The sequence below is a fragment of the Osmerus eperlanus genome, chromosome 11 (assembly GCF_963692335.1).
Source record: "Osmerus eperlanus chromosome 11, fOsmEpe2.1, whole genome shotgun sequence".
Lineage (NCBI taxonomy): Eukaryota > Metazoa > Chordata > Actinopteri > Osmeriformes > Osmeridae > Osmerus > Osmerus eperlanus.
In genome coordinates this window covers 11,508,438-11,526,645 of record NC_085028.1, presented here as the reverse complement: position 1 = coordinate 11,526,645, position 18,208 = coordinate 11,508,438, and the positions used below count along the sequence as shown (strand labels likewise).

The window sequence follows — 18,208 nt, the reverse complement described above, 5'->3', positions numbered from 1 at the left end:
GTTGTCTGAAGAAGACCGTAGGTGACGGGTGGGGGTGTAAGGCTGCAGGAGAGACTTGATGTAGACGGGTGCAGTCCCGTTCACTGCTCGGAAGGTCAATACCAGGGTCTTGAATCTGATACGGGCCATGATAGGTAGCCAGTGGAGAGAGATGAGGAGCAGGGTAACATGGGAGCGTCTGGGTAGATGGACCTCAGTATGGACCTCAACAGCTCCAAAGACACTATAGGAGTTATCCAATTACGATGGATAATAGGAGGGGTTGATTATGTTGAACACATTCAGTCTGAGGAGTAAAGCATAGACATGTCTGACAGCTCTCAACACTTCCAGTGCAACTCCAGCTTCCCCTGCCAGGGGGCAGCATTCACCTACCGACTATCTTGAGAAGTGTTGACTCACACTGCAAGTTTTTAACCCCCAAATCCTGATGTGAATGATCTGAGCCAGCTATTCAGAGGACCGAATGGTGATTGGAGGAACGGGAGGAGGAGAGAAGACGGAGGAAGAGAAGAGGAGGACAAAGTGGCTGGTGCCAAGCTTCATCAAGCTTCATCAGGATCTGATCACATGGCTGCATCTAAAGTTGGATATCAACAATATTGACAGGGATGGTGCAACTGTAGGGTAATAGGTAAGTCGCTCTGGATAAGAGCGTCTGCTAAATGACTAAATGTAATAGGTTACCCTAACAATTAACTTACAAGAACGTGTCCAATTCCAAAGATTTTACATAATTTAAAGTGAAGAGGTCTTCTCATATCAGAGCGTTTTATCTCTCGTTGTGCCCACAGTATGTGGCACAGGTTGTCTGGAACAACTAGCAGCCCTGCCTGCGACTACAAAACCCCAAGTAGAGCACCTAGGACTACAAATTCGACTTTGGTCTCCTAGATGTTTTGTTTTGTGAGAGGTGGTTATAGTTTGGTTATAGTTAGCCCACCTCAAACGACACTCGGTCCAGACCCAGTATCTCCTGAGTCACAAAGAAAAACGTTTGAACGTTTGTACATTACGTCCATGGGTTCCTTGTAGACGTAATGAAAGGAGGCATGTTCTAGTCCAGGCCAGCTGATCTGAGTCCAGGGGTGTGGCGGCGGGCAGGGCGTAATGAGACAGAGACGTTTGATAGGTCCGGAGGACGCTGATCAAAGGCCGAGCATCTTCACTAATGAGGCAGAGATTGTCTGGCTGAGGATCAGGCAGGATCTCTCTCAATCTCCCTCCCTTTCTCTTCACATGATTACTGTCTCCATCTGCACGCCCCTGTGGAACTCGGCCCAATCCTTTGAGAACTTCACAGAGGATCGGGGTGGCAGATAAGGTACTACATGACCTGGCAAAATGGCATGAAAGTAAGACTTTCTGACTGACTTTGTTTATTTGGATGCTTAACTGCAGTTGTATTTGTTTGGGAGACTTTGGCAGACTTCTGGCTAGCAATTCACAGTCCTCCTCAAGGGACAAAAACTTCCATAGGGAACCCAGCCAAACACTCACCGCGACAAAACAGAGAAGACAAATGGCGCAGCACAAAACAAAGCGTAGAGATAATACCAATATCGAAACGATCATAAATCTTAACTGCGAGATTACTTTTATGGCAAATTGGAGATAGCGTTTGTTTTCTGTTCTTGAGGACTGTGTTTTTGCTCGGTTCTGATATCGTATTATCACAGTCGATCAGTGGCTGAATCGGAATTGGAATGATTCTTCAAAGAGATAGACTAGAAGTTTGATTTCCTTATCATGAGCAGCACTATAACAGAGTCAACCTGTCCATTGGTCCTCCACAACCAGCCAATCTCCAGATGATTGCTTTAGAAGTGTCAAAAGAACATTGCAGCTTTGAATATCATCACGGTCGCTCCATCTCTAGAAGTATCTTCATGGTTCAACCATGCCACATCTCCTCGCAAGCTTGTGCTTAAACCTTATTTACATTTTGTTATTTCCTTTGATGAGTGAGTCTGTGCTGTACAGAAGCCATTCCAGCTGCCAATTCCAACACAAGGACTGTCACAAGAAATGGTTGCTTCTGTGATTGAAGAATGATCCTCTGGAGGTTTGCTGTACAGTATGGCTCATTTGCACTCTGGGTTGTTTGTCATAATTTGGTGTTGAACTGTGGGATTTTTTTTTTTGCGTTGACTAAACCACAAGACCCAATTACTCTATCTACAGAATTGTGGTTGTGTTCCCGTGGTTAAATTGCACAGTTACAAAGTATATTGAATACTGTCGATAGTCAAATAGACATTGCGAATATAGCCAGGATAGAGGTGGAGGGGGGTAGAGGTGGAGGGGGGTAGAGGTGGAGGGGGAGGGGGGTAGAGGTGGCCCCTACCTCTTTTCGTCCCTGTACCACTCGAACTCTGGTGTGGGGACCGCTGCAGCGTCACACTGCAGGACCCCCATTCGGCCCACCTGGGTCTCCGAGCTCTTGGCGGTCTTGATGGCGGGGGGGTCTGTAGAAGTCACACCGATCAAGTTATTTCCAAACAGGAGATCTAGTATATTAAATCCATCCATGCATCCATTATATTAAATGAAATTTAATCGATTTAAATGGTCAGGTACTGGATTACAATGGACACGAGAGAGAAAAGCTGATTTATAACCCGTTACACTTACAAAACTTAAGTGAACTGCATTGTAATTGCTGAGGGGTTATTATAAACATACTTCCGGGTCAGTTTGCATTGACTAACAGAAGCCTGTACTCACAGTTGACAATGACATTGACGTATTTGACGTCCGGTGTGGCGACATCATTGCTGGCTTTACACTCGTAGCGCCCTGCCTGGTTCCTCCGGATCCCGATGATGTCCAGGTACTCCAGACCATCTAAAGGCTCCGCTGTGGCACAAAGGTTGAGGTTTATGTGTGAGGGTGAGGGGTGGATGGGGGGGGGTTGTAGGAGAGGAGTGTATGAGGTAAGCGAGAAGATAATGAGGGAGGAAGGAAAGGGTGAGGAAAGAGGAAGAGCAAGGGGGGAAATGGAAAGAGAAAATGAGGAGGAAAAGAGTCCGATTTTTTTAAACATTTCATACAAGAGACATAGTTTGAGTTTGAGACAGCTTTAAGTATGACCACACATCTTTGCATCACTTCCTTGCTTTAAATGAACCTGACATTCAGAATGAGGCTGATTGGTGAATCAATGTCAGCCTGCATGTGAGGAACCAGAAACCCAGGCTTGGAGAACAGTCAGCTCCCAGACTAATGAGCTGCACCTCTAGTACCCCTCTCTCCATCACTCCTTTCACAAAGGTGCATCGTATCATACAATGGAGGTTATAGAAGAGAACAATCCATTTTTCTAAGACTGAATAGAAGAAATAGCTGTTTCCATTAGATGTGAGTTATGGTCTCTTCCCACAGTGTCGCTCTTTCGGTATCTCTCAATGGGATTACAAAAACATATACAAATATCTGCAATATCATTCTGGGGGTGAAGTGAGTGTAAGTGAGTTTAATAACCATCATGATTCCACAGACGATTCCCTCAATCCCTATAATATGGTAAATGAGAAATGAGTGGATGCTTGGCTGCGAAAAGGAAATTACATCACAAAAAATCCAAGAATAGGAGTCCAACTGCCCTACAATAAATGCCGATAGCGTAGCCAACTAACTCCCTGCGTCTGGACTGCAAAGGCACCCACAAAAACTCTACCACTCAGTTCTGGGAAATGAACCAACAACTAGAGTTTGGCTGAGGGAAACCGATCTGCTTGGGAATCAAGCAACTGTGACCGGTCTAAATCACCAAACCAAACACAGCAAAGAACAGCATGACAGAGCACAGTACAACCTAACAAAACAAACACAACACGAGGAAAAACATTCTTTTTTCGGTTTAGTGACTAACAACAACAACAAAAAAGTGACGCATAGGAGAGAAAAAATCAAATCCAAGAAAAAATAATTTTATAATATAATGACATATAATAAGTTTTTCTACATCAAAGCCTGGTCACAGTACTGTGCAGATCATCCACAATCCATGTGTGTGTTCTTGACTTTCATCCTTGCCATGAAATCATTGTCCATTCGTCTCAGAACCTTATTACGGAGCTGGATAATATTACGATGATGAAAGGCTCACAGGGATCAGGATCAAAGATGGGCTCTGGCGTGTTTAAGAGACTGCTGGCCAACCAGTTGAGCCTGGACTGGTATGATTGAGATCCGTTGCCATGGAAAATGATTGTTTCATTGCTTACTGTACAACACATTACACAGGACTGGCAGAGGGAGAAGGAAAGGAGAGCAAGGAAAGAGGATGTGAGAGTGAGACAGAGAGAGAAAGATAGAGAAGGTAAGAGAGCAAAAAAACAGAGAAAGGGAGAGAGAGGGAATGGGAAGATATATTAATAGAGGAAGACAATGACAGAGACAAAGAGAGGGAGCCTTCAGAAAATATCTTCATAATTACAGCGTGACATCTCAACTCTCCATAACGTCCATACGTATGAACAAGGGAGATTCGGAAATAATCGAGTGATACTATTCGTCAGCTAGACAGAGCTGGTTTTGTCTCTCTGTGTGTGGCTCCAGCAGGTATCGGGCCCAGCTACCTCTCAGGGGAGTGCAGCACTGATTGATGGGGAATGTTCACTTTTAGAGAGATTATAATGCCACAGAGGCCATGCAAGCCTATGTTGGTGTAATTACATCTGGAGAGTTGGGCCGGGAAGCAATTGAGGCAGAAGAGAATACAAAGAAGTGTCCTTATCTCACACCATCATCTGAGGGAAAATACTGGGATCAAGATCTACAGGACAAAAAACCCTACGAATATTTCATGAATTAATGAGTCATTTCTTAGCAAAGGGTCTTAGATGTGGGCTTTTGCCACTTGGAATGAAATAACTCACTTAATTGAATTATACAGGTTTATTTAAATCTGAAAGAGGGGTGCAAATCTCACACTATGCGACTGACTGGCTACAGACGGATTTAGGAAGGAACTGAACTGAGAGATACATTTTGGTGTGAAACTCCCATTTACACAAAGCAAAGGTTTGTAGGGGTGGCAAACCCCTATCTACAATACTACCTTCCAAAGTGTGCATTTAATTGGCAAGTGAAAGCTGGAAAGGTCTGTGTGTGTCAACACTGTGGACATTAGTTTAACACATGAATAACCATGTTTAGCTGAGACTCGCAGCTCTATAGCTTACTTTGTCGGTTGTTAACTACCACGTAACTACAGAGAAATACCTTAATTAACACCATTACAGTCACAAAATAACTGCTATGCAGTTACACTTCATTCAAGCTTAGCAGTATGAGCCATTGCACAAGCGAAACTTGTGTTGGGAGAAATGTGGCTTTTCAGAGGTATAGTAAGTGGATGTTAAGATTCATCTTGTTTTGGTAATGTAACCCAATTTCTTTCTACACGGTACGGTACTCTCATGATGGTTCCCTTACCCTCCTTTTGGGCGAGACTGTCTCCATGTTGCAAGCTACAGTCACAACATATTATTAATGTATCTGTGAATATACATCACTGTTCAAGGCCAGTTTAACCCCTCGAGCACATCACTTCCAAAGCCACCTTCACCAACTTGGCCCCTAAAATACAAATTCTATCTGTATTGAATTGTTCATTCAATAAGGCACAACATTGTTACACCAAGTGCACATTTGAATGCACCATCACAATTCTTTTCACTGCTGGTAGTAATGAGAAAACAAAGGATGAACAATGCTAAGTATATATCTGCTAAACTGTAAAAGATTGGTTGGTTCAAAATAAACCTAATCTCTATTATGCCTATTACTTTGAGATGGAAATGGTCTTTGGATGGAATGTTCCATTTGACAAAAAGCTCAATTGTACTTATGTACATTAATTACTCATGTTGATCTCAAGACAACAATGCATACAATTATTTTTGACATATTTTCCTTTTTACTCAAACCCTGTGCCCTGAGGCTATGTCGCAGTATGCTCAGGAAAAGCCATTTCAGAGAGAGAAAGAGAGAGAAAAAGAAAGACAGAGAGTCAGAAATGTGTTTATATACTGGTATACTGGATAGATCTATATGGACTGTATATATATGTAAATATACAGAGAGAAAGAGAGATAGAGAGGAAGCTACAGTTTTGCAGCTTAGGAAAGCCAGAATCAGAGATGTGTGGTAGAGAGTTTTTGGCATATTGTCGAATAATTCCTTTTATAATGACTTACTTTAATTCCTAGAAAATGTGTAAACTTTAGATCAAAAATCCAACACATACAAACACACACACACACACACTAATGCCACTGCTTCCGAGAGGGCAATCTTGCTGATGAGCACATTATTTAGATTTCCGAGTGTCATCCTTCGTCCTGTTAATAACAGCATTAAGAATCTGGAGAAGTGCTTTTTGGTTAGAACCTCTCATTGTTTGGCCATTGTGAGGCTGGCATTGCACACGCAAACACGCGCGCGTGCACACACACGCACGCAAACACACACACACACGGTGGACACATGCACACAAGAAAGCTTGCTGAGGTGAGCCTGTGTTTGGGCTCTCTCCATGGAGGACTACGGGTGCCAAGTTTGCAGGCCAACATTAGTGAGAAACAGAGAGACAGAGAAATATAGAAAGGGGGACAGAGTGAGACAGTGGAATGTGCGAGACAGAACTAACAATCTGCAACTGCAGTTGGCAACTGGATGCTCATTTGCATACTCTCATGCATCATTTATGAGCACGACTTCACCACTGTGTGAAACCTTACATTTATATGGTGAATGCTAATTTATGTTAAGCAGTTGATTTCTGAAACTTACAAGGGACAAGCGCAAATGGCTCTGCGACATTTAGCTCCTTTTGTCTCCAAAGCTTCTCGACTTTGTCTAAGTGACTGCATGAAGAGCATGTGCATCATCAGGGGATAACACCACATTGTCTATCTCTCTGTCAGGGAGGAAGATGTACTGTAGTCTGATTTTAATTATGACAGGTTGACCTACGATACATAATTATCACTACAGCACTTTTACCTCATTAGCCTACATTCCTAGTGGGGAAACACAGTGAACCACTAAGCTGAAACACATTGGGTGCATTCTTATCCTTCTTTTGGTTCCCCCAGCAGTTAAGTTTGAAAACCCCAACAGCATGTGTAGCTGGTGTACATCCGTTAAACTCACTCCTCAGGTATATACACAGGCCACCGGTGCCAGTAAATCGCTATCTTTTCGTTGGCGTAGCTGGTAGTGGTTGCGCTTGGGATGCCGGAGGTGGCGTATTCGATCCCCAGTATGGGAGAACTTCGTCCGAGTGTACCTCCGACGGGGGCGTGGTCACGTCTGTTACACATGCGTCAGCAACACACCCAGCAAACAGTGAGACGAGCGTTACGTTTCCCCTTCATAGAAGACTTACAACAGTTAGAAAGGAAAAAATCACTGCAAATGATATGATTTAAACTCAACCAAACCAAACAAACATATATTAATATTTCCATTTAGTTTCGTAAATCTGCCTCAAAGAATCTGACACAGTAAAAACAAACAAATATTACCCTCAATCTGGGGGCTGTATTTACAGTGGAGCTTTCGACTATTACACATCTATCTCCAGAGATAGAGAGGTCAACACTCCCTTCAAGTCATTCTCACAGTGAATGTGTGAACACAAACAGCTTGTAGCAGGCTGAAGGCTGAGGAATGTGTAGCGCATCAACAACACATGCATATTTCACATGTAGGTGTGCGGCCCTGTGTGCACGTGTGTTGGGTGCGTGTGGGTGTTATTCTTTAGGAGAAGGAGTCTCGCAGCCTCAGGTTCAGTTTTAGGGTGCAGAGTACACACCCAGGGAAGTGAAGGCTTAAGGATTCAAAATCAGGGGAGAAGCAGGAAGCATGCCCAGTGACAGAGAGATGGCCTTAGTCCAGTTGGGAGCCAGATGTATGTTCTGGGGGGCCCTGTTAGCCTCCTCCCAGGAGCAGATGCTATATGTGTCACAAGGACAGCCCTGAGCAAATCAAGGCGGAGGTAATGGACAGGACCGGACATGAGGGTCGCTGGTAGGGACACATTGCACACTTCAGTCAGACTGCCTGGGAGACACACACACAAAGACGCACACACACACACACACCACACACAGGCATACACACTAGCTCCAGCACTACCCTAACCACTCAGTTCCTATCTCCCCTCTCCATGTGAGTCAGGGACCTTATGTGACTTTTCTCTCTCTCTCTCTCTCTCTCTCTCTCTCTCTCTCTCTCTCTCTCTCTCTCTCTCTCTCTCTCTCTCTCTCTCTCTCTCTCTCTCTCTCGCGCTCTCTCGCTCTCGCTCTCGCTCTCTCTCTCTCTCTCTCTCTCTCTCTCTCTCTCTCTCTCTATATATATATATATATATATCTGGTCTGTTCAGGGATGAACTTCTTCAATCTCACAGCTGACAGAAGGAGGGGGAAGAGGAGAGGAGGACTGGAGGGGTACTGAAGTGGCTGTTGCCCTGCTCTAGTGGAGAGGCAGAGAGAGAAGAGAGAGAGAGAGAGAGAGAGAGAGAGAGAGAGAGAGAGAGAGAGAGAGAGGGAGGGAGGGAGGGGGAGAGTGAGAGGGACAGAGAGATGGACAGATGAGAGAGGCAGGCAAGGTGGAGAGGGAGGGACAAGGAGTGATAGAGACAGAGAGAGGGACAGAAAGAAGGGGGGGGCAGATGGCACAGGGTGACAGAGGGTGACTGTCTAGTCCAGTCTGGGAAAAAAGCTGATACGGAAGAAGGGTGTTAGCAGGGTATGTCTAAAGTACCCCCCACAATTCCGCTAGCTCCTCTCTGATTGATTGTTTTTCTCTCCACATACACCACACAGGCTTTAAAATCAATATCAACATAAGCAACTCCAAAAAAGAAAAAAAACACATTCTCAAAGACAGTGAGTGTCAGTGTAATTCTTGTTATATTGCAGGTGATTCCATCTGCTGTTGTCTTTGAGACATGGGAGCAGACAGGACGTGAGGTCATCAGTATGAGACTTAGGTTATAAACAGGAAATGACCCGACGAAGGTAACCGCCACATGGCAACGCTGCTGTCACCGCACACGCTTCGGTACTTCCAATGAAAACGCTCCATACTGTGGAGAAAGCACTGGAAATACGTTGTTTTTGCACCTGCTGGGAGGGAAAGCGTGAGAGCAATATAGTATGGTGTCTCTTGGTTGTCTCTCTCTTTCTACTGTCCAAGAATGTGAGCATTAGCAGTGGAACACCAGAGCACAGCAGCTACCTAGCCTCCAGAACTAAATGCCTGACAAACCATGTTATACTGATGGAGGTGTGGGGTCGGGAGGGAGAACTTCAAATGCATAATTTAACATTAATTAACCGTTTGCAAGTTCCGAATTACCCAATGATGTGAGTGATTGCACGTTTAATGAGACTCCTTATTTGCATACTTTAACATCTCTCTCTCTTCTTCTACGACCCCATGGTTGTGTAATCTCAAAGTCTCCTCTTTACATGTTACCCCCCCAAGCCCCCCCCCCCCTAGCCCGCGTGCAGAGCCCTGTCTCCACCCCTGTGGCGTGTAATTTGAGGGGCGCCAAAGGGCCGTGTAGTTTTCATCCTTGCATGACTCCGATCCCAGTGATCCGAGGAGCGTACAGGAAGAAATTCCTTGCTTGACCAACAGTTCTATTTCCCTTCTGAACGCGCCCAGTTGGGAGTCTCTTCGCCTGCGACCTTTAAACACACACACACACAGGGAGAAGTAAACAACATTGCGGAGCGCATGTGTGTTATTGTGAGTGTGTGTGATTGCAGAACTTAACACAACCCCCTTCCCCATCTCCTCGCTTGATTGACCCCCCCACCCCCCTTCAAGCAACCCACCACTGGGCCTTTCAATCGATCCTAGCAACAACATCCAACATAGCTGCTGAACACAAGAATTTCTCTGAAAGGATTTGACATTGTAAACTAAGTCTAAGTGCTCATTCACCACATCATATTGTGTTCAGTTATTTGATTGCTTTGATGACCTAGAATTGCATGATTCAACAGTGTTCATGAAACAGTCTTGGGTGAAATACGTGAATTATTCTGAAAAAATTAACATCCAATCTTCTACAGGCTATCTAAAAACAGGGAACATGTGCTACATGAGCATGCATCTAGCATCTTTATTTGGTAAACATTTGGCTAGTTTTTATTGTTTGTAGTCAATTCAATTCACTTTATGGATCTCAAAGGATATTTCTGCCTTGAAATAATGTAAGTATCTGCAACACACTACATTTTCTTTCTTTCTTTCTTTTCAACCTGTATTTAACCCAGCAAGTTAAGAACAATGTTTTTACTTACAATTGCAGCCTTCGACTGCCCCTCTACTACATCCACTTTGCTATCACACTTACAGCCATTACACTTTATAGATATACAATATTTACAGTTAGAAGAATAGAATATAGAAAAGTTATGAAATAGAAATCTAGATGACTCATCAGAAAACGTATGTCGTGAATGAGTAATGTGAATTGGCCTTGTGTAAGCCAATGTAAAATGTTCAGAAAGAATAACAGAAACTCAGCCAAGTGCTGTGTGAGGGGAGGCTACCAAGTTATTCTTAAGCTTGTCTTACATTCTCCAATCCTCTTGAGTGTTTCAGATGAACAAAGCCAGTACTATTGGTACCTATATGAAGATTTTATGAGCACTTCCGAAAAACTAATGTGACAACCTAATTTTAGACCATGACATCACACATGATGACAACAACTAAGTTAATATAGTACCACAATGACGTGAATGGGATGGATATGAATTAGATGTTTACATGGATATTAATAGTGAGAACTGTGAAATGAGTGTGAAAACAATCACTTTGATCTTTAGGTCTATCCAGTTTATTTGTTTATATTTCATACAGAACCACCATTGTGCCTCGGAGCCAATACTCCAAAGACTTTGAAGCAAAGGTTGTTTAAATATGTGCAAGAATGGACGAGAATTCTAAATAGCTTATTACCCAAATCTATCCTCTCTGCTCCAGTATCGTTTGCACTTCCTAAATCAGGTGGCATTTCTAATGATTGAGCACAGAGAGGTTTACACTGCCAGGGAAGCAGGCGTCAGGAACTGACAGGAACTGATGTCACCATTCAGACTGAGGCATCAAAAGAGGGAGTAACTTCATGAAGGCATATTTGATGTACCAACGCACAAAATAAATGTTGTAATAAAACAATAGTTTATATTGGACTGGGGAGAGAAGCATTATGGGCCCAACAAAGAAGTAATATGATTAATGTATTTTGTTTGAAAATGTACACAAAATCTAAATAATTCAAATTTAAACCCACATTCCAAAAATACAAAATGCCATTGGGACTATCAGTTTTAAGTTATTGTTTAAAGGAACTAGTAGGCAACCATGGACATTTGACAAGCAGTCAAACTATGTGAATCTGTCATTTGACTGTCTCTCTCCTTCTCCTACCAGTTCCAAAAATATAGTGATTATGTTTGGATCTGGTAAGAGAAGGAGACTGTCATTGTATGTACAAACTACTGTAAAATGTGAACCAACATAGGCCCCCTTTTGAGAACCAGTTAAAACACAACCAACATTTATATTTTGGCAAAGTATGTGTGCATGGGTTTATATGTCTGACAGCTCGTTTTTCTTGTTGAGTCTGAAAGTGTTTTGGAAATGGGGCATGCATGTTTTGTCTTCTCATACTGAACCCATCTATTGTGTTCCTCTTGTCATTACAAAACAAACAAACCCAATTATAAACGGATTAACTGATATGCCCAGTAATGAATGCTAGGCAACAAGACAGGTGGCAGGAAATGAGGGAATGGGTGGCCAGTAAATATCCCTGTCCGGCCTGTAGAAACTAAGTGCATCACTAATAAATGGAGACACTTGAAGGGAGCCAGCTATTACATCTCACATAAACAGCTCCGCTGAGGAATACCAATTTAACTGCAGCCAGTGGCCACTTCATCCCTCAAACCGTTAGGGCAAAGAATGTTACGCAGACCTTTATTTAAAATGAGAGTCTGCAAAATGTTGCCACTTGACAACTACAATGATAGACTTTTCATAAGAGAAATTCCTGAGGTAACTGCGGAGAGTCTGAACACATGAGGGGCACAGAGCCATGCTGGACTTGGTAGCATTAGGGTTTAGTCTGACCCTGGCCTGACATTTACCATATTGGCAGATCCCCTCAAGCTCTGTCTGAGAGGAAAGGGCAGGTGGAAACACCACTGCTGTGGAAGGACATGGTTGTGAAGCTGAGGTCCGCTTTGTCTACGTACTTCCAAACTCCATCGAGTTCACTTGCTCACTCTTCCCTCTAAATTAATTTTGTTTTTATTTTAGTTACTGACCACCTGGGTTCACTTTTGATGTGTCTATCTAAGGCTAGTGGAAGCTGTTTTAGTCTCAAAGTTAACAGTAGCAGGAGCCTTACTAGAGAGTGATCAACATGGATTTCTTGAGGGCCTGTCACTCGTAATCATGCACAGGTGTGCTTGTAGCTATAAGTGGAAGCATTGTGTGGCTGGCACACATGGAGGCTGTCATTTAAGTGTGTGTGTGTGCGCACCTGTGCTAAAGAGAGAGATAAAAAGTCAGAAAAGGGGAGAGATGGAGAAAGAGCGAGTATATGTGAGTGTGTGACGGCAGTAAAATAATACTATGGCACTTCAGGAGAGAACTATGCAGAGTTCCTGATAGACAACAGTAGAGAACCCCCCCCCCCCCCCCCCCTCCAGGCCAAAGAACGTTACCATCTCTCTGAGGACCAACCAGATGTCTCTTTTACTGAAGAAAACACAGATGACAAAAAACAAGGCAAAAACAGTGACTTCAAATGAAAACAATTGTTACCTCAATGAAAGCTCCCTGGATTAAAGGAAAATGCATTTACTTTTGACTCTTTTTGGTGATGGGATGCAGGAAAACAGAAAAATAAAGAGATGTCTTGAATCAGATTATTGCACACTGTACTTCACTGAAACACATAGAATGACAGGTGGCTCCATCACACTGACTGAAGTCTATTTGGGTGGTGTTGTCAGTTGCAGCCTGATCATGTCAGACATCATTCTTCTCTAGACACCCAGAACCTGGATTTAGACCACATCATCCCTGTGACACGCACGTACACATTCATGCACATTGCAGCTCCATCAATACCAAGGCAAGAGAAACATTGATAACGAGCAATGATGAGACCTTTCCCCTATAAAGACAACATGGCTGACCTGAGAGCTGATTGACTGAGGCCTACCTGATGGATTGAGCAGTCTCCAGTTAATAACCGGATCTGGTCTCCCGTCGGCCAGACAACTCAGCGTCACGTTGCTCCCCTCGTTCACGGTGATGTCCTCTGACACCTTGTAAATGCTTGCAGGAACTGTAGGAGAGACCGAGAACGGGAGAAAGAAAGGGAAAGAGAGAGAGACGAGGATTCATAAGATAATGGGTCATTTTGATCAATATAGCAGCAGAAACATGGTGCGAGACAATCAATCTGAGGTGAAGATAAGGTTTCTGTGTGCACAGATGGAAAAAAGGGATTCCAGAGCAACAAAGCACATTCATCCAGTGGAAGAGTATCGTCAGCATGAACCGACATGTGGCTTATGAAGGTTCTTTTTTATTTTAAGTGGCAATTGCATGTGTCCATGATAAAGGATTTTCATTCTAAATTAGTAGCCATATCTACAATGCTTACTGCTTTCAAGGATCAACCTGCAGCTTTGCCACTAGAGGATTTAATGCCAAATAGATGATTTCTAATACTACAGTCTGGGAAGTCCTCACGTGCTTCTATTAATTTGTGGCAAGTGGCAGAGGAAAGTTGAGAGGCACTTAAACTTAAAAGCGAGAGGCTGGTTTTCAATAGTGTAGGCCTCTCATCTATTAAGGGAAGAGGGATGAAATGAAGTGAGGCAGCAGGTATGATACATGATGGATAGCCCTGGGAGTCACAACATTTTGTCATCTGATTGATATTAACCACAGGTGACCCGGAACAGAGAAAGAAAGTCAACAGTCTACCTACAGTCTGATTTCAATGTACCTCCTCCTATAGGACATCAATATCTTAGTCATTTTGGAGATGCTTCAGAGAGACTTCAATAATCGTGTGCACTCACTGTAATAGGGTGAGGCACCGCCATTACTTTAACATTACATAACCCTAACCTTCAGTAGAATGTTCTCCTTGAACACATTCTGTTCCTGCAGCTTGTGTCTGGGGCCCTCCTATTATGTGAGTGTTTTCTTATAGAATATAAATATACAGTATGTATGGAAGATATGATAGAACTTGTCACTGCACAGATAAATGGGAAAATGTGGTTACAGCAGCTTGTCATATCTTCCGTCGTTCATGCTGTTAAATGAGAGACAGACCATAATCAATACTTAAGTCTCTTGCCTCAGTAAATGGGTTCTGTTATTACAGCTCAGTCTATGTTCGTGGCCACCTCACTGACAGACAATTCCTGTCTTTTTGGACCCTCCCTCCCTCCCTCCCTCCCTCCCTCCCCTCTCTCTTCTACTAGCACATGCTATCCTAATAACACCAACTGACATGATAGATATTTCATTGCAAAACAACAGTTTAAATTAAGCCATACATAGTTATTGGGTTGAGTAAAATGACCTCTGAAAGAGAAGATGTTTTCCCTATAGAAGGGAGATTGAAGTGACAGGGAATCCAATTGCTTTTCTCTCAAAACAACTAGTCCAACAATATCAGTGCTCTGATTGGCTGAATGGAGAGCTTGAACATTAATCCCCAGCTACACGCCATTGGTGATAAAAAATGAGCTTGGGAAGAAACAAGCTCTGGTAGACAGATAACCCTGTCATGTTCATGTTCAGTTCATGAGTCAGATGTTTAAAGACGAGGAGACAATTCTACTTTTGTCCGAAGCTTGCAGTTCCAGGCTAGGTCAGACATCTGAGTCATGGGTTAACAATGTTGGCTAAATGTTGGAAGGAGATGGTCTTTGAAATGCACACACACACAGATTTGCCTGAGCATTTGCAGATGTAGATCTCGATTCTCCAAATAATCTCCCTCCTCAGTTAAACTTAAATTGCAGTGGTTATTCAATTCATTATAGCTATGACAACCCAAATAGACTGACCTTTGTTTCAACTCTAATAATCAACCACAAAGCCAGCAGGGGGGAAATACAGAGATTGAGAAACACAAGGTGTAATTACACGGAAATATCCAGGATAAAAAATCTGGTTTCTAATCTAATGAGAAGGAGAGAGAGAGATGGAGGGAGCGATAGAGTTGCAGGGTGTTTCTGTCTTGAAAACCCCTGCCTAAAAGGGAAAGGAAGATGATCAAAGTCCTGGCCTGCAGCTCCTGCACAGTACTCTAACAATACATCCTTTCTTCCCTCCCTCCTTCCTTCCATCCTCATTTCCTTCAGGTGATTACTGTTCTAACATTGTTGGATTGGTTATGTCTCATCAGGGAGAACTTCAAGAAAGCAAATGAGCAGGGGATGCCTTTTCATCTACCTCCTATCCTCTGCAAGCCTTGTCCATCCTTCTTCAAGTCTCCTGAGGGCTGGCACTAACACCCATATGTCCAGCAGTACCCCCTGTGGGAAGGATGTGATGATGCTTGTGTTTACAGTCATGCCTTGTACTGTAGATGAGATTTAATGTGGCCCTAACTCAAATTTAGCCTTCATATGGTCCCACAGAAAGAGGCAAAAAACAACATCTTATTGTTACAAGTCACAAGCTTGCTAATAGTTTCTTTCTGAATTATCTCTTTCTGTTGTTCTCTCTGCCTCTGTTTTCCTTATCACAGTGACTCTCTTTTTCCAACTCCTACTATCATAACGTGCCCAAATTCAGACATTCCCTTCTCACCTACAGACACGCACACGCACCAATTATACACCAAATATTTCGGCAGACCCCGTACAGCTGCATTCTTTCACATTATGCATAAATTGCGTGACATTTATGCAAAATGTTCATTGCCTCAAAGACGACGAAGACAACATGTCAAACTGTTCTCGTCCCAGAACTCCCAGGCTACAAAGGCTGTTATTGTGGTTTGGATTCCATCGCTCCACAGTGTCCTCCATGTTTCATACTTGTACATCAGAGAGAAATAACCGCGCTGTTTAGAGGAATCTCTTCCAAGTACAGTCTCTCAATCTCTGCGTTATCCATAAAAACAACTAAGTGTTTGCTGAGGGACATTAGAGACTATATGAATGTTGGTGTAGAAACCTTCTGACTAAACACACAAAACGAGGTCGACAAACTTCTTAAAAGACGCAGAACACTGTCCCTGGATCACTTGAAGGGTTGCTGTAGTGAAACATTTAAAAATTGCATAACGGTCATAATTGAGGCGAACATCAATTCAGTTGGGCTCTTCAGGATTAAGGCCTTTAAGGTCAACTGGAGATGCGTGTATTTATAAGACTCACTCACTCACTCACTCACTCTCACACACACACACACACACACACACACACACAAACACCTCCAACAGCCCACGCATACAAACAAATCTTGAAAATGTTTAAATTCAACATAAAGTAAATGTAAGTCATTAGCATGTGTGGGTATACATCCAGCTTGTGTGTACGCATGTCCCAGTGTGTATTTGTGTGGAGACCTGAATCTTATAGCCCACAGGAACAAATACATCTTGTAGTCATGCCCATGTAAGGGCTTTAAAGGAAGGAATGCATCAATTGAGTGGGGGTTTTCAGGATTATGGATGTTAAGGTCATCAGTGCTTGTGAATATTCATGATCCTGCTGACACACGCACACACAGTATACAATCTAACAGTGATCCTTTATAGGCCATGTAGCCTCCAACAACTATACGCTTAGACAGTACTTGCCCACCTGCACACACACAAATACTTTGACCATAATTCAGTAAAAGCTACTACAAATAAAAAAGGTGGAAGCATTGTGTTGTATTGTTATGTTTGTGGGCACATGTTTATCTGCACACCTACAGTGTGTACCATATCTTGTAAGTCAACCTTGTAAAAAACAATTGACAGAGAAAGCCTTTTTTCATTTGCCATACAGGTTCTTGACATATTGAATTCTCAATGAACAAGATCCCAACAAAATGTGTTGATCTGAACAATAGCAACTCCAAACTCCATAGAATGATAACAATGAAGCCGAAGATTGAATGAAGCCGAAGATTTACTCACAGTTCCAAATGGATCACTACAGTAGTTCATATGTTTGTTCCTATACTTCTGTTTGTTTCAAAACTTACTTATGAATCAAAACCCATGACTTCAATAATCCTCTCTCCATCCCCCTTGGATGTTCGTGGTATCAACATGTCACCCTATATCTCCAACTCCAAAAACACAATATTGTGAGTCAGCCAGATCCACCTCATGGTGGAAAACAACATAAAGAAGAAGCTGCCAACTTGTCTGATGGGGAGCAGGATGTGTGTGTGTGTGTGTTTGGGGAGGGGGGGGGTTGCATGTGTGTGTGAGTACATACAGTACGTGTGTGGTTGCTTGTGTGGGCATCTGTGTAAGTGTAACTCTCCAATGCTGACAGACTGGCATCATAGACCAGAAAAGCAATGGCACACTTCTCAACAATCATGTTTTGGAGCTGCAGAAGCCTGGAATGGCGCTGAGCTGAGGGGGCGCCTCCACTCTCCATTGTTTTTCCCTGGCAGGGACACAGGAAGGAGGCGAGTGACTGCTTCTCAACCAACGTCATCATGGCCGCCAGGCAGCATCCATCCTCGTGATCTAGACTCGAGCTGCTTCTGATATTTCAAAGGAGGGAAAGAATGTGCGAGACTAACGCCCGTCGGAGGATCTCTGGAGTCAGAGAGATTAAGCCAGATCTCTCTCACTCTTCTCTGTCTCTCTCTCTCTCTCTCTCACTCTTCTCTGTGTCTCTCTGTCTCTCTCTCTGTTTCTCTCACTCTTCTCTGTGTCTCTCTCTGTCTCTCTCACTCTTCTCTGTGTCTCTCTCTGTGTCTCTCTGTCTTTCTGTCTGTCTGTCTGTCTGTCTCTCTCTCTCTCTCTCTCTCTCTCTCTCTCTCTCTCTCTCTCTCTCTCTCTCTCTCTCTCTCTCTCTCACTCTTCTCTGTCTCTCTCTCTCTCTCTCTCTCTCTCTCTCTCTCTCTCTCTCTCTCTCTCTCTCTCTCTCTCTCTCTCACTCTTCTC

General features: G+C 43.3%; 2 protein-coding genes across 3 annotated transcripts in view; both read right to left on the bottom strand.

Moving 5' to 3' along the window:
- LOC134028942 (putative uncharacterized protein DDB_G0292636) overlaps positions 1–18,208 on the bottom strand; it is a 384,233-nt gene that overhangs the window by 41,281 nt on the left and 324,744 nt on the right. The gene's annotated exons all lie outside the window — the stretch shown is intronic.
- Positions 1–18,208, bottom strand: part of lsamp (limbic system associated membrane protein) — a 266,689-nt gene that overhangs the window by 6,324 nt on the left and 242,157 nt on the right. For both annotated transcript variants that reach the window (XM_062472856.1, XM_062472855.1), the window contains 3 exons: positions 13,274–13,399; positions 2,728–2,859; positions 2,348–2,468 (listed from right to left, as the gene is read on the bottom strand). In XM_062472856.1, coding sequence (XP_062328840.1) covers positions 2,348–2,468; positions 2,728–2,859; positions 13,274–13,399 — 379 coding nt within the window. The remainder of the gene's footprint in view (positions 1–2,347; positions 2,469–2,727; positions 2,860–13,273; positions 13,400–18,208) is intronic.